Source organism: Aptenodytes patagonicus, chromosome 16, assembly GCF_965638725.1.
Source record: "Aptenodytes patagonicus chromosome 16, bAptPat1.pri.cur, whole genome shotgun sequence".
NCBI classification, from domain to species: Eukaryota; Metazoa; Chordata; class Aves; order Sphenisciformes; family Spheniscidae; genus Aptenodytes; species Aptenodytes patagonicus.
The window spans coordinates 3434532-3451379 of record NC_134964.1 but is presented as its reverse complement, the minus strand read 5'-3'; the positions used below and the strand labels follow the sequence as shown (position 1 = coordinate 3451379).

The 16848-nt window shown below is 43.6% G+C and overlaps 1 protein-coding gene across 1 annotated transcript; it reads left to right on the top strand.

Moving 5' to 3' along the window:
- Positions 1-168: 168 nt before the first annotated feature.
- CRLF3 (cytokine receptor like factor 3) lies at positions 169-16147 on the top strand. The gene is made up of 8 exons (XM_076353741.1): positions 169-309; positions 3072-3279; positions 5130-5217; positions 5672-5849; positions 7334-7556; positions 8265-8397; positions 12536-12648; positions 12993-16147. Exons 1-8 carry the CDS (start codon positions 181-183, stop codon positions 13244-13246), a joined length of 1326 nt encoding a protein of 441 aa, XP_076209856.1. The 5' UTR covers positions 169-180; the 3' UTR covers positions 13247-16147.
- The last annotated feature ends 701 nt before the right edge of the window (positions 16148-16848 follow it).

Below are 16848 nucleotides of genomic sequence, written 5' to 3'. Positions count from 1 at the left end.
GGTCGGTCCCGCCGCCCCCCTCTCCGCCGCCGCCGCCGCGGGGCCGGCTCCCCCCCCTCCCTCCGCCGCGCTTCCCGCTCCGCCCCGCGGGGCACGGCGCCCGGATGTGTGGCCCTTCCGGGGACGAGGCCCGCCCGCCGCCGCCCCGCCCCGCCGGGTGCCTCGCCGCCGCGGCTGCCCATGGAGGCCGACGCCGAGGCCGAGGCGCGGCTTCTCTTGCAGGAGGCTCGGGAGAGCATCGAGGCGGCGCGGAGCTACCGGCGGGAGCTGGAGCAGCGGCTGCGGGGGCTGCACCAGGCGCGAAAGCAGGTGGGGAAGCGGGACGGGACGGGGCTGCCCGGGCGAGGGTTGGCGGCGGGGCTCTCTAGCGGTGCTCACCGCCGAGCCCGGGAGGGGACGAGCGGCCGGGAGGCGCCCGGGGCTCCGCGGTTTGCCCGCGCCTCCCGTCCCGCGGGGTGTCGTCAGGCGGTGGGTCGGGTCGGGTCGGGACAGCCGCTGCGCCGGCCCCCCGCTCCCCGGCGGGGGGGCGGGGGGTGGCAGTCAGCAGCGAGCCTCCTCCGGGGCAGCGGTAGTGCTCGGTCCTGCGCTGCTCCCCCGGAGCCGTGGCTTTCTGCATAAACCCCGTCCGCGGGGTGCGCGGGGCGAGCTGTTAGAGCTCGGATGGGGACGCGGAGGGAATCCCGCCGGACCTGGAGCGGGTGGTGGCTGCGGTGGCCCCGCTGAGGCCGTGCACGCCGCAGGGAAACCTGCGTGTTGGCTCTGTAGGCGCCGGAGCTGGAGGGAAGGGACAGATGCAGAAAGTACCGGGAAGCAAGGGGTGCGAGTTGAAATCTGTTACTGAACTGAGCCTGATTTTCTGCGGTGATAGGGAGGTTTCCTAGGCCAGAATAAAGATGTCTAAAGGAACTACGTTTTCTAAAGTAGTTTGGATGCTAAGTCTTATTTTATAGGGAGCGTCATGCCTGTCTTCTTCCTCTCACGTCTAAAAGATACCGGCCTAGGCGAGTTAGGCTCTAGTTTGGTTGCTGTCCTGAACTCCGCTGTCCCCATGCACCAAACTCCATGGGTCACGTACTCTGTGGGTCACATATAAGTGTTGCCAGCATTCCAGGTTAGCTGGTTTTTCTGCAGCTGTGCACTGGAGCCAGAGGAGAGTTTTCGCTGGGACTAGTAACCCACCCACTCTGCGCTGAAGATGTACGATAAGATACACAAATGTGTGGGTAGGGAGATTGCGGAGAGCCAGTGAAGGACTGGCTTCTGTGCTAATGCATCCTCTAAGCATTTTAGTTTTTGCAGATGAGAACTAATGGCTTACTATCTTTGGTTCAACTCTGCAAGGGGTAAATAAAAAAAAACAACCACAAAAACAAACTCAGAAAATGTTTCTGGGGTGACCTGATAATTTTTCTGAAGCAGATTCCATTAGCATAGAAATCTGCTATAAATCTGCTAGGTTAGTGTCCTGCTATGGAGTGAATGTGGGCGATCACTATACATTAAATTAGTCATCTTCAGAACCGCAAGCTACTTAAGAAAATGAATTGTTTGTGACCGTCTTTAATCCCAACCTTGTCATCTCAGTGTTGCCTGATAACTCAAAATGCGTTGAGAGGGAGCCAGTTTGCCTTTCCGCAGTGGCTGTGAGTGCTTAGTTAGCTTGCTGTTCTTTCCTTTTCCCCTCTGGGGGAATTTCTTTGCTTGTGTGCATGTTTCTGTTTTCTCTCTTTCTGTCTTCAGGACCACACACTATTTTGTCCACAAAGAATCAGCCATGCAACACACATCCAAGAATTCCCTGTGTCCAGAAGTGCTGAATGTCTTAGACTGGGGTTCAGGTAGCGGAAGCTTTGTTATTTGGGGACTGGTGGGCTGATGTGATAGGAAAAGCGCTTTAGATCACTTCCGTCGCATCCTTTTCTTTTGGATCAATGGGACACGATTTTCAACAAACTTCATGCAGCTCTCTGTGTTCAGGGACCTGCGTTTCCTCTTCTGCGTAGTTAGTAGTAGTATCTGTAATTCTGAGGCTGACTTGTTGAATTTGTATCTGCATGTAATGGAGGTAGTGGGCTTAGAGAAGTGACTATTCTGTCTTCCTCCGCCCCACCCCTTCACAAAGCTAAATACTTCCTTTTTTTTCTCAAGCGTTGAAATAACAAGAGAAGGGAAACCGAGCTGCGTGGCAGCTGCAGAGCTTCGTGAATATTACTTGAAGAGGAAATTTATTTTACCTAACCAGAGAACTTCCTGTGTTGGTTGTCTGTACTTCTAAAGATCTAGAAATTACGTGTAAGGCCGTGTGCATGTTGCAGCATTTCCTTGTGTGTGTGACTTAGAAAAGTTGTTCGTAGGGAGATGTTTACTTCTGACTTTTGCATCTTTAGCTCAGGGGTGTTCAAATGCATTTTCTTCCCTAAAAGTCAGATTCAGCAAGTTCGCAAACATTTTAATAAGCACTTGTAGAACCTTCTGTGGTCTAGTTCTTCCAGAATCAAAACAGACCCGCTGTTCATCCTGCCCGGTAACCCTGGAGCACAGATAAATCAAAGGTGGCTATTTGAAAGAAAAAAAAAATTTAAAAGAAAGCAGCTTTACAAGGGTTTTAAAAATCCATTGAAGTGGTGGGACCTGAAAAAGTACTTCTAGATAGTCTTCTAAAAGCCTGATCTCTCTTTCTTTCCAGTGAGGATTCCCTGTATATGATGGCAGAATGGTTTTTGAACAGGATTACAGCAATTTTGGGGGGTGGCAGGGAGAAGACCTACAGAGCATTCAGACTTTTCTGACAAGGAGAATTCCTTGACTGAAGTACACGTAACCCAATTTGTATTTTGCTTAGTTAATACACTCTTCCCCTTGTCCAGACTAGTTTCTTTGCCTCTTTTCCTGCTGTACGTGTACTAAAAATGACTACACTAGTTTGTTACCTGGCAGTGGTCCTTTTTTTAAAGCTGGCTTCACACGCAGCTTTTCACCAGCAGATGCGGACGAGGTGGTTCAGAAAATTAAAAGATGTGCACGGCCTTTGCCTTTATCCTGAATCCTTCTTTCCTGTTACCTGAATTTAGATCAGAGAAAGTGCAACGTTGACCAGAGATGTACTTGAGCAACATTTTAATGATTTGAAAGGGACCCTAAAGAAGCTGTTGGATGAGCGACTGATGTCACTGCTGCAGGAAGTGGATGCTATAGAACAAGAGAGCATCAAACCTTTGGATGAATGCCAGAAGCTGATAGAGCATGGAGTCAGTACAGCCGATGATCTGCTCCGGGAAGGTAAGGCAGGGCCTGATACTAAGTCTTACCTCTACCTTCCAGTACGTGTCTCTCAAAGTCTGGAATGTTCCTGTTACGATCAGCATATTTGGCTCATTTTGGACTTCTCTCAAACCAAATGTTAAGAGGAGGTTAAAGTTGGGTAGATGTAGCGAAGAGCTGATCAATATTATCTCCTACAAATCCGTATTTTAATATTTCACTCCAATCCTAGGGTGTACCTATGTCAGTGTAGCCTCTCCATAAGGGCAGGAAGTATCTCCTTTGGAAATGTCTCACTGCAGAGATGTCCTGTACCCCTCCACGCTAGAAAGAGGATTATGTCAGGCTACTTTGAAATAAAATACATCTTGGGTACCATAATAACAAAATGTCTCTGTTGGTTGAAGAAAGTTATTTGTGTCTTAATGGAATAGCAGCTGAAGTAAACAGATTATCTTTCCTGTTAAGTGTGATTATGTTCACTGTGATGGAGAACATGAGGAATGGAATGGCCACTGTATAGGGGAAAAATTTCTCCAAAAAGTCTGAGGATGAGGCAGACAAAAATAGACGTGGAATATTATTGTAAGGGCCAGTTTGTACCCTACTGATGCTAAATACCTAGCCAGAAAGGAATTTCACTCTTGACTGTTTTCCCCATACTGGAGAACCTACTGGGAGCATGTCTGAGCTATGAGTATGTTGGCAGTTTCCTTGCATTGTTCTCATGTCTCAACTTTAACTTTCTTTCAGCGTGATCTCAGTTTTCTGAACTAAAGTGCATTGAGCAGTCTCCCACGGGTAGGAAGTCTACCAGCTTCCACTCGGACGTGAGCTTTGCGCTTAAAGACCATGCTGGCTTGGTAGCTCTGTGCCTCCTGTTCACAGGAGTAGTGACAATATTTAAGAATTAATTTGTTGGGGTTTTTTTCTAGCACCACAACCTCAGGGACAGCTGGTAGTCACCTTGTTTTTATTTTAAGTCTCAAGGTACTGAATCACAGGGCGGTGGCAAAGTTTGCCTGTGTTTTATACAAGTTTCTATCAGATCTCAGGAGAACCTGACTAGCTGTGCGCTTCCTATCCCATGGGTCACCGTTCCCTCTGTAGTAGTAGAAGCATTGCTAAGTCATGTCGTCAAAATGAGCAGACGTTGCATCTGAGTCAGAAAGGAGTTAAGCCTCCACGGTTATTAAATCTCCTGCTGCCAATTATGACGTATGCTTTTCTTTAGAGATTTGTAACGTTTGTAATCCTCCATTTGGAAAAGGACCGAGCTTGCTTAATGTTGTAAATTACCATAAAGTCATCAGATAGGAGAATGGAGCATACATCTCTGCAAGCTGAAGTGTGGGATGCTACTTTATATGGAAAGTTTATGAAAAGATTTCTATTATCTCCACACTTTAATGCATGGATTATTTCATTCATTATGACAGTAGTTACCATTTAGACTGTAGCAAGCAGAACAATGGTTGAAATTATTTTTTGCTTTTAAGCTCCTGCTTTTTTATTTTCTGCTCAGTGAAGGTGCTTTGCTTTTTTTCTTCCTTTAAAGCAGGTGGAGAAAGTGATTAATAATCCTGATTTCTGGCATCCGACCCCAGTTCTGCTACTGTCTGAGACTTGAGGCAAATTATTACGTTTGTTATGGGGGTGTCTGCAGGAAGCTTTGAGAGCTTCAGAAGTTGCTAGATAGGTTTATATTGTTAACTATAATTGTACTTTCTAGCTAAGAGTCTAGCAAAAGTGCTGAGAATGCTTCATGTTTAATTGGTTGTTCGTGTCAGAACTGGTTATTCTTTGAAGCAAAGAATGCCTTTCTTGGACGTCTTCTCATTAGGAATATTTTTACCATTTGATTCCAGGAGAGAGTGCAGTCCATGGAGATGTGGGACAACAGAATGAGAAACTGTGCAGCTTTACAAAAAAAGCTTTACATATTCAGCTAGATAGGTAAGATACTGACACGCTGAGGTGATCTGAGGCAGCGGCACATGGTACAGGGGATCTTTTCTCCTTTGAAGCAAAAGCCTTCCGCTCCATTGCCTTGAAAGATTAATTTGAGGTGTTGCTGTCCTGTTTGTTTCATAGACTTTCATTGGGGCTGGCAGTCACAGAATGGAGTAGTTTTCAACCTCCATATGTTCTGCAGAAATATAGGCTGTTTATTTGTGAATGATAAAACCGCTCCTTGTGCAACAACCTGTATTTCAGAGTATTTACTGAGAAACAGACAGTCTGGTTAGGGCTGAAACACAATGTTTTCTGAGTCTCTTAAGTTTGAAATGCACATGCCAATTTCTGCAGCTGTTCTCTCTTTGCAAATCTGCACAGATTCAAGTGTATGGACAAAATACGAGTTTGTAGAAGCTGGCCCCTTTCATTACAGCAAACTTTCCTTTCTCAGCTTACCAGAAGTGCCCTCCTTGGTTGACGTGCCTTGTTTATCTGCCCAGCTGGATGACTGCCTTCTTACTATATTGAAAAATCAAATATTCAGACATGGAACTGTGGCATCTTGCCCACCTGTACAGCTAGAGGAATTCGTTGAGAAGCCTGGAGGTATTTTAGTCCGATGGTGTAAGGTAGGTAAAATATCCTGGGTGAAAATCGTTCAGACTTCAGTTTTGTTGAAAGAAACTGAAAAAGCCACTTTCATTCTAGATTCTCTACTGCCTTCAAAGGAATAGTCCACTCCAGTGTGTAGTTAAAAACTTTAAAAGAGATTTTTATGGTAATGGCCTCATTTGAAGGCAAGGTAATCTAGTGGTGTTGTGGTTGGCGCTGGCAGTGACGCTTGTGTGTTAGACTCTTGCTGTTGGACTCTACGTGCTCCCGTCTGCAGGTAGAAAGGGCCAGCACACTAATGCACCTCTGCCTCACAATCTCCTTCCCTGTGTGTGGAAAAGTCAGGAGGGGCAGCTGAAAACACTGCTACCCCTCCTTCCCATGCTTAAGCAAGTGCCGGGTACTGGACAAGCAGGAAACGCCTCCTTCATATACTCTTCCCACTAAACAAATAAATAGTAGCGAGTAATCTATCTGTGATGCTGTTGTACAAACAGGACCAAGAAATCCTGGTGTGTGTGTTTCTGACAGAGGTGATTTGCACGTAGCCATCTGTGCTGTGGAACCGAGTAGTTAATTTGTGTGGCAACAGCAGCTAAACACTCTCCATGAGACTGGACTTCAGTGCTGGGGCGATGCTTTTGTTCCCTTTGAAGATGCTTTAGCAGACCCGGGATGAGGCTGAACCTGTTCTGTTATGCTTTTACACCTGAACATGTTTGTGTTCTTAGGGAGATGCAGTGGATAGAAAGAGAAAATATTTTAATATTGGCATTAGCTAGTCAAGTAGCCTTTCTCTTCAATACACAAAAACTATTTTTGAGTAAATCACTGCTGTGCTCTGATGTGGTTTAGTAGTTGTTGGACAGCTCTACGCTCCTTGGCAGCATTGAACAAACTTCTTGTTCTAGCAACAGCCAGCCGTTGGTCAGCCACCCTTGTCTTCTGAAGGATGTGGACTCAGACTGTAAAACCATAGGCACTGTTGTCACGTGTGGTCTCATTTTCTGTGCGATAGAGGAGTTCCCTGAATTTGGTCATGCTTGGGGGATAGTGGAGCTTTTGTGGGGGAAAAAAATAAAAAAAAAATCTTTTGACTTAGAGATATCAAAGAATTGGAAATCATTCCCTGAAACAGTTTATGAAGGATAACAGTGAGTTTCCCTTGCTGTTAAAAAATGGTGCTGAATTTCTTCTGCAAATTTGTCTTCAGCTTTTGGCTGAAGGATCTTGTTATATCTCTGCTAGATTGAAAAACCTTCTGTTAAATGTTTCTTCTCCTATAGATACTTTTAAACTGTGAGCAAATCATTATTATGCTGGTTTTTGTATTAGTTGGCTCACTGATTTTCTTTTCTATAAGGCATGCTTTCTGCTCTTTAATACCTTGTGACTCGGGATCGCCTTTGACTTACTACAGTACTACCCTAGTATGTGCCGCTTCAGAGGAGAATGGAAAAAAAGAGGGGGTCCTTTATTAATGTAAGAAATATTTCTCTAGGTGGATGATGACTTCATACCGCAAGATTACAGACTGCAATATCGTAAGAGTACTGCCAGTCACTTTGAAGATGTGTATGTCGGCTTGGAGACGGAGTTCATAGTGCTGCATATTGATCCTAATGTTGATTACCAGTTCAGAGTCTGCGCCCGAGGAGATGGACGGCAAGAGTGGAGTCCGTGGAGTGTTCCTCAGATCGGCCGTACCACGCTAGTTCCCCATGGTACTGTTTCGGTGCTGTTCATCTTCCTCTTAAGCCCATGTCATCAGTGCAGCGCTCCTGAAGGTCTATAGCTGAATGACTTACGGAGCTGCTCTTTGTACGACGATGGGGTGTCTGGCATCCGACCCCCATACACACGTGTGATGTATGTGTGTAATGTATGATGAACTATCCTTTCGTCCTACAATTTATTCTTTGCTTCATAGTGTGAGTGATAGTTAGTGAGCCTTTCCAGCAGGTAGCTCACTGCTTAGCCTTGGAAAGCCTCAATGAGCCACAAGTGAAGCATTTTTTTTTCCTTGTCCCTCACCCGTACCTAAGCATTGTTTGATGACCTGCAGTCCCATAATGAGCTCTTACCTTGGAGAGAGAAAAACCTAAATTTTCTCTTCGCTTGCAAGTTTTTGAGGGCAGTGGGTCATGAAGGTTTTCCTTTGCCTACAGTATGACTTCACAGGGATCGCAGCAAAGAGTGAAATTCTGGTGAACCCTGTGAGCTGGGAAATACTTTTTTGTAATTGCAAATGACTTGGAAAAAGAAATCTCTCCGTCAGAAGGCGGCAAAACCAGCCCCTGTTCTTAACGTAGCTTAAGCTTCATATGAGGTAAACTGAGTGGACGTTGTGACTGACTTTATTTTGCACAGACAGTAGCTGGTCTAGTTGAGGTTCACGCTGCGTTTTTGTTTTTGTTTTTTTTTCTTTGAAGAGTGGACAACTGGTTTGGAGGGTTACAGCTTGAGCAGTCGAAGAAACATAGCACTTCGAAATGATTCTCAGTCATGCGGTGTGCTCTACTCCAAAGCTCCTACTTACTTCTGTGGGCAGACATTAACATTCAGGCAAGTACTGTCTGGGTAGCTGTTGTCTGGTGCATCTTCTGTGAACCAAGCTTCCTCCTCTAGTCCGTTACATTTGAATTGTATGTAAACCTGAGTCATGATGCATGTTTGAGTTTTACATCAGCTCAGCCCCAGTCCAGGTAGCACGTCTGTGTGAAGTCAGAACTTCCTTCTCTTTACTTCTACTTCCTGGCTCTTTAGGAAAACACTTGATGGTTTTGTAGGACCTGCATCTATCCAAGACAGAGACGAGCGAACTCCTGAGGGATGCTAAAATACAGCCCGTGCTGAGCAAATCTGTGGAGTGTTGAACTTCCTCGAGTTTTGTAGCAGTTGTTACTGGCTGGTCAGAAGTCGGTGGAGGCTCGCCACTGATTCTTTTTAACCTTGGGTCAGTGGGTTTTTTCCTTCCCAGACTATGCACATGCTTTGATGACTTTGGACATGAAAACGTTATATGTGCTGCTGGGACAGGTAAGGATGGCAGTCTGGCACTGATGTCTTTACCATCTGAGATAATTAGTGGTGATCAGACTACTGCTTGAAACTGGCATTAGAAACTCTTGAGTGGAGAAGGGATCTTGTGAAATTCAAACTTTTCATTTGACACAGAATGCGATTAAAAACCTTGGCAGCTTTGCTGCCTGTAGTCCTATCCCTGACATGATGCTGTTTAATGGGCTATGAGGAATGTCCTTGTGGATATGTCAGTTGTAATTACAGACCTCAGAGACTCTGAAGCTTTAGTCCATCTTTCCCTGGTTAAATAAAACTACTTGCTGTACAGTAGGCAACCCCCAAAGGCAATTTAAGGGAGTTGTTAATGATATTTTTATAACTTATTCCATGGTGTTTCATTTCTCCCTTCCTGATAATGAATTATCTTTAGATGGCTGTAGGATGGGGATGTATTCAGTTGCCCTGTCTGAGATGGGATAAAAAGATCTAAAGCTTTCATTTGAAATCTGTTGCTAGATTTAACATCTCTTGGCTCAGAAAAGCCTGTGAAATTAAAGGCAGAACGTTGAGGTTTTGCTTGGTTCTCTTTCAGACCAATGCCTTTTATCTTTTTTTATTGGTAACACATGAAAATCTTTTGCTTTACGTTTTGGTAATGTGGACTCCTCTCCAAGAGGAGATTGTTTCAGGATGGCAGAGCACTAACAAGCACATGTCCACAAGAACTGTAATGAAATGAATCTTAAGATTGAAGACAACCTCAAAAATCGGTTGTGTTCCTCTTCCAAGGTCCAAGAGCAGCTTCTTGTTTGAAAGTGTGTGAGATTTTCCTGAGCAGGGAGATGTAGTACTTGGCGCTTCTCCATCTCTTGAAACAAAAGTGTATTCACAAGGGGATAAGTAGCTTGCAGAGCAAACCAAATAAGCAAGGTTCATGTTACTTCTGCATTCAGGACGCAGGCATACCTCATCAGTGAAAAGTGAAGCTGTGATAAACGCAATGCTTTGTATCTGCTTTTTGAAGATAGTCTGCTTTAGTTATCCTCTGAGGTGAGGCTTGCGGACGAGTTGTAGGAAAACATCATTGCTTTAAGTCAAGATTCCTCCTGTTCCTTTGCAGCGTTCAGGGAGCAGCCCTTAGGAAAGGGAACATTTCTCCACAGTGACCTGCTCTGCGGCTGTCTCTAAAGCACTTGCTTGCAGTGGGGAGCCACAGTCAGGCTGGCCAGGCTGGCGATTTGGAATCATCCAGCAGACGCCCTATGAAGATGATGCTGACTTTGTCAGGAACCCACCACAACTCTACTGGCAGCTATTACAAAAGAAGCGCATGTGATCACCCACAGATTTACTTCTCTGGGCTCTGAGGCAAATGGAGACTGGTGGTGGCTGAACTGGTTCAGTGTCTATATGCTGCAGTGACAAAGGCAAGGTTTTGCTCTGCAGCATTGGAAGTGGTGAGAAGGGATTCGAACAGTGTCCCACTGGGCATTGTTCCTACCATGTAGTCTGTGGGCTTTTTAAAATTTTAAGTCCCAGGGATCGTAGAGGCTGGAGAATAACTTTGTTAATGTGATAGGAAGAATCAGCCTAGTAGAGCGAAGCTTAGGCGTCTGTGCAGTGATGCTCTGTACTGTACTTGGGCTCTTTGTCTTGGGCTGGTTATTAATTGCTGAAAAATCAAAACCTAGTAAGGAAAGGAATGGTGATCTACACCAGATCCTGGTCCTCTTCCCTGTGCGTGCAAGAGGAGGAAAGCCACTGCAGAATTATAGGTTGGCCGTTGTCTTGGGCACTCGGGTTGTGCTTCCTCGTTATGGTGTAAGGAAGGTTTGGCTCTTTCCTACTTTGCGTTAGTGTGCAGCCCAGCCCGCTCTCTTGGAGTAAGGGCAGTGGTGTAGGGAGGGTAGCCCTGGTGCTGGAGAGCCTGGGTGTGATGAATACAGAAGTGCATGATGCCTGGATTCAGTGTAGATGCCACTGAGAGCACTGAACCTGAAACGTTCAGCTGGTCCTAGACTGACTCCTGTGTAAACGCTCCCACTCGGGGTGTACCATCGCTCCTCCCCCAGAGCATTCGCTGTCCTGTTACTTGTTTGATGGTTTCTTTCTTCCTACTGTTGCTGGTCCAGGTTATCTTGACAGTGCTCTGCAGAAAAATGTCTATAAATGAGCAAGTAAGTATGGATACAGATTGACACGATAGAATTCCTACTTCTTAATGGGTTTATAATTACGCATTTTTGGTCATTCTTGTGACTGTACAAACACTTATCTCCAACGCAAAACTCAAGAAAGGCTCCCTTAACTAGGGATGGAATAAATTAATGTTACCTCAGCACAAAGGCTTTACCTCTCAAGTTGACAGATAAATAGCGGTTTATAAAGCTTCACCAGTAACTCAGGCAGAGTTTAAAATCTAAAGTAGAATACCAATATGAATTTGAAATCTCACTTAAAGTTGTTTTGGGAAAACATTGTGGGTCACTTCCAAATTAAAAGCTGCTTAGATAATTAAATTTTTAGGGGGTTTTTTGCTTTGCTTTACAGTACAAGACTTTTGCTATCTTAGTGATGTTCCCAGGGGACTGAGAAACCTCATGGAGTGCAAAAGTAAAACATGGTTCCAATTTTATCCTCCCTATTTGTCTTGCAAGAGTTAACCCATTGCGTGCCAGTCTACTGCCCAGTTTAATTTGCAGTTCTTAAAAGCTTCTGCTGAAGTTTTTCTGTTGTTTGGCAACAACCAAGTATCAGTGCTGCAAGCTGTAATGAAAATAACCGCTCTTGTGCTTTTCTAGAAAAGACCATCTGAGTTTCCTGAGCCACTCGGGCTCTCTCTGAAGTATGATTTAGCACCTTTGAGAGATGGCAGTACAAGAGAAAGGACTTGAATACAGAAGAGCCCTTCAGTGTACAAACTGTGCAGCCTCGCTCAGCTGCTAGGGCCCAAAGGGAACTGCATCCCAGGTCATTTGCACAACTTGTTTGCTTTTTCTTCGGAGATTCTTTCCCAGGACCAAAATCCTAAATGCAACCGAGCTGAAGCCAGACTTGTAAATGCTCTTCTAGGCACTGTTTTTAATACCCGTTTGCACCAAGCTGATTTATTAAAAAAGCCAAACTGAACAAAAAACCCCCACGCGCCCCCAAATCCAACAGCCCACCACCACCAAAACACATCAGCCTTCCACACACACCCCCTTTACAGCAGAATATAGCGGGGCTCAAAAAAACCCCGCTTTAGTCATGCTTATTAAATACTTGCTGAAACTACAGCTGTCTTACCATAATACAGGATGTTGACCAGTAATCTGGTATAGATAATTGTGGATTGTAGTTTTGTGCCTATTAGTTGTTTCAGACAATTGGAAATAATTTCAAAAGACTCTGAGCTGTGACAGTAGAGAATTTTATTAAATAGCAATGAAAGTTTGCAGGAAGCAGATTTATTTTTGTACAGATTAATAGTTAGAGCATTGGTTAGTGGAGTTGTTGGGAAAGGTGGTAGGACTTCTGGTCATTCAACAGCCATCTCCCCAAAAGGTTGGATGAATTTGTTGAAAGCCCTCGAGCACAGTACAGAGGTCTGGTGTGGCAGGGTATTGCTGTCTGGATTTCATTGTATGTTTTGGTTTAAAGCTTCAGGGTTTGACTTACTTAACTTTTTGCTTGGTAGAATTGAAACTGTGGGACAGCCAGACAGACGAGACAGCCTAGGAGTGTGTGTGGAGCAGCAGAACGGCTACGATTCTTTGCAGCGGGATAAAGCTGTGTGCATCAGCACAAACGGTGAGTCTGAATCATGTAACTGAAGAATGTGAGAATGTCATATTTTTTTTTTCTCCCTTCATTCCCCAAACCCATAGCCCCTGGTTCTTTATATCCCTGGATCACGTATGAGCAACTTCATCCACCTTTTATGTACGTACCGCTTGTGCAGTTAAAACCTTTGGTGAGATCACAGACCTCCTTTTCCTCCTTGCAGTTATTGCAGCCTCTTTGATGTGACAAAAAGGAACGTGGCAGGGTTGCTCTCCGTTTCTGTTTGCCTGCAAAAATATAGGGAGACATAGTATTGCATGTTAGTATGTACAGAAAGTGAGAAATAACGTTTGATATCTTGACTGTTTCAGGGGCAGTATTTGTAAATGGAAAAGAGATGACAAACCAACTGCCTGCTGTTACTTCTGGATCGACTGTGACGTTTGACATGGAAGTTGTGCAGTTAGGGCCTTCCAGCAATGAGGGAGGAAACTTCAAGCTTAGAGTAACCATTAGCTCTAACAACAGAGAAGTGGTCTTTGACTGGGTACTTGATCAATGCTGTGTCTCTCTGTATTTTGGATGTTCGTTTTCATATCCAGGCTGGAAAGTTTTGGTGTTTTAGCAGCAAGTGAAGGGATTTTTGTTCTTGCTGTAAAGTGTAATGTTAAAACCTGGGTTTCCAGCTGTTTGACATCAACAATCTGTTAACAAAAACCTGTCTTTATAGTACTTGAACTCCACTATATTGTACTTCCTACTGGATTCATTTCAAAAAATAATTGTGAAACATTGGATTTGTTACTCTGGAAAAAGTTAAACAGGCGTTTGTGTAGGCAAATTAATTTAAGCAGTCGATAAGACCTTTCCCTTTTTTCCTCCAGACTTGATTTTTGTCAGTATTTCATTGTACTCTAGTCTCAGGGTACGCGTGTTGTGTGGAATTAACTTTGCTTACTGCTGCTGTTCTGTGAAATAAGCCTGTAAATGTTTAGGGGGGTGGAGGGGTGGTAATGGACCAAAGTTTTATTTATACCACTCAAAAAGAGCAAAGTATTTAGAGCAGTGAAGTCCTGCTGTGCTTCCTTGTACACAATGCTGCCTTAATACTATGAACGGATAGTGGGTTCTGCATGCAACAGCAATTTCTTCCATGCACGGTACTGTTCATTCCTCCAGAGCAAGGATGTCTGAGCCATAATGTCTGTTTAAATATGTAGCCAGTCTGTTAATGTCTCACTTAAGTGCCTTATTACCAGATATTTCTTGAACTGTTTTCTGTGTTGTCACTTGGAATATATTTTCTAGAGTAGTTGCATGGTGATGCTTACATCAACTTAACACAGATGCTTGCCTCAAACTAGACTGATACCTAGAGTATTACCGTTATCATTTACCGTGTAGCCTATGTCAGAGCAAGTCTTAGCAATTTAGTACTTAGGCATGACATGCAGATGGCAGCCATGATTCCTCACAGAGCTCTTCTAAGACTTAAGAGACAACCTTCTTTCTATTGTCCAACACAGAGACAAGGGAAGTGCTGTTCTGATGTGCAGGATTTCTGCAAATTCCAGAGAGCTACCTGGGAACACCTTGCGTTCATGTGCAATAGTGCAGGTTTATGGCGCAAGTGCTGGGGATGGACTAGGCCACCCAAGCAAGCTGGGACTGCTGCTGGAGATCCACCTTGGGAGATAATGGAGATGGGCTTTGGGTATGGGCTTAAGGCAGACCCTGCTGGCACAGATTTAACCTGTGGCAGTCAAAATGGAGCAGATGGTGGTAATTTAGCTCTCCTCCATGTAGTAGGATGGGATAAGAAATTATTATGAATTAATTGACTTTGAATTCAGAAGTTACATAAAGTTACCACTGTTACCATTCTTTCCCCTAAGGAGCAACTAAGATTTAGAATAAGATTATCAAAGAGAGCCTATTCCTGGTCAAAAGATTGCAATACTACTGGATTTAAAGAATATTTTAAAGTAATGCTAACTGAGGGCCTTAAAAGGGACCTTCTTACCTCAAGTTCAATTAAAATTAAATGTATTTTAGCATGTTAGAATAGCAGTATTTTTATAAAACTTAGACAATCATTCTGCCCTTTTTCCTTCAGTGTCAACATGCTACATTAGCCCTCTATGCTAGCATAAAAAGCTTAATTTACATTGGATTAATATCCCCCATACTCACATTGTCAGTACGAAAACATTAGTCACCTGCCTGCATTTTTCTTCCCCAAGCATCTGCAGTAGGGGTACATGAATTTCAGAAGAGGAGAATGGCAGTTGATACTTACACCATTTACAAGAAAAAAAAATTGTGAGTAGATTCAGATGGATGCAAAGAACTTGCACGTGGTATTTAGGTTGGAATTTACTGTAAGACGTGAAGTGAGGAAGACTGGACGCCTGCGGGTAAGATAATGCAGTGTTAGCAACAAAAAGCTTGCAGGATTCTGTTTTTCAAGCTTAACTATTTCACTGTTAGGGAGTAAGAGAATACTAGCTTATCCTATACTTTCAGTGTTCCTTTGAAAATATTCTTCACAGGGTAATTCAATACTTTTAAAATGTGGTTCTTTTCCTATAGCCAAGAAGGTTCAGTAGATGATCAAACAGCATCAGTCCTGTTCAGAGAGGGTCAGGTTGGCACTCCAGCTAACAGCCAACTTAAATCTTGCTCCACTTAGTAGTGCTGGTAATTTTACTTACACACTTCAGGTGTCAGGTACTAGTTGTAACTTAGTACTTTTACCATATGGAAACTAAAATTGTGAATATCTACACTTCTGAGGTACCGACAGGTCAGGTACCTTTTCATCTGCTTTTGGAGGGGCTAGTCAGACTATTGATTCTGCAGGATATTTACTTGCATATTAGAAAATAAAGCTTAAGCCTTGAATTCAGGTACTTCCAGAGATGGTAATGCCCTGTCAGTTTGTTCAGAATATACACACAAAGCAGCCAGAGATGACTGTGAAGGGCCACAGGAGGCCCCTACTGCTCCGCTTGAGAGCTGAGGACAGCAATAGAAGAAAGAGTTTTTTCCGACTTCAGTCTTTAGCTGTATGTTGAACAAGGGCAGCTTGCCAACATTGGGTTGGGTTTTTGGTGATGTTTTGTTGTGGTTTTGTTTGTTTGTTTTTTTAACTTAGCACAAGCCTAGCTGTCCAAATAGCAAATTAGGTACTGTTCAGCCACCTCTTAGAGCTACACCTTTTAAACCCAGGAGGGGTGAAGAGTCTCAGGGCAAGAGACCTGAGTAACAAAGTATGCGAAGAATCAGAAGAGGCTTGAATTAAACAGGTTGAAATTCTGTTCTTCCACAGCGGAGTTCAGCTAGATAGAGAACTTGACCCTTTAACAATTTTTCACCTCTAGCTGTTGGAGCCTTGCAAGCAACAGAGTGTTAACTGCTTATGAAATCCAATCCTGAGAGTTGTTTTCTTAAGCTAGTACATTCATTTACCTCAACTAAGGACTTAGTGAAATTTGAATTTTTTTAAATAAAGTTTTATCCCTCAACTGCGTATGGTCTAGTAATTTATTTATTGGGGCATAAAACTGAGCATCACTGCATTCCTCTAACAAGAACATAAAAATGTATTCTATAGCACAGCAGCCATCTTTAAGAGCTTTTTTTTTTAAAAATTATTTTCATCTTCTGTCCCTCAGAAGTCCCAAACAATTTTTTTTCAGGTTTCTCACTTGTGCACTTAATTTCCTACTGAAGTTCAGATTTTAACTGGTATCTCTTCCAGAAATCATAATTTTCCTTCTTTTTAAAAAATTAGTTACAGCATCTGTAAACTACTTTCCTCAATATTCCATCACAGCTAGTTTGTCTCTGTTCTACTGTTCCCTTACAGTTGCATTAAATGGCACAACTCTTACACATAGTAGTTTTTGGCTACCATTACTGAGCAAGAAGCAGAGGTACTTAATCCCCTTCAAATAAAGTCCATGTTGAACTAACACACAGCTTTACTTTATTCCCTTAGTTCTGCTTTACCTGCAGCCTGTTCCATTCCCTTGGTCTCTTTTATAGGAAAAAGAACTTGTGAACCCAGTAAATAAGGTTGCTGACAGGGTAGCTTTCTCTCATAAATACACCATTCATAGGAAAAACCTTCATAAGATGCCAAGTATATCTCCTTAAAGAGCGCATCTTCAGTCTCAAATCAAGCAACTTAAGAACAGCAGATATCAGAGACACAGAAGGAAG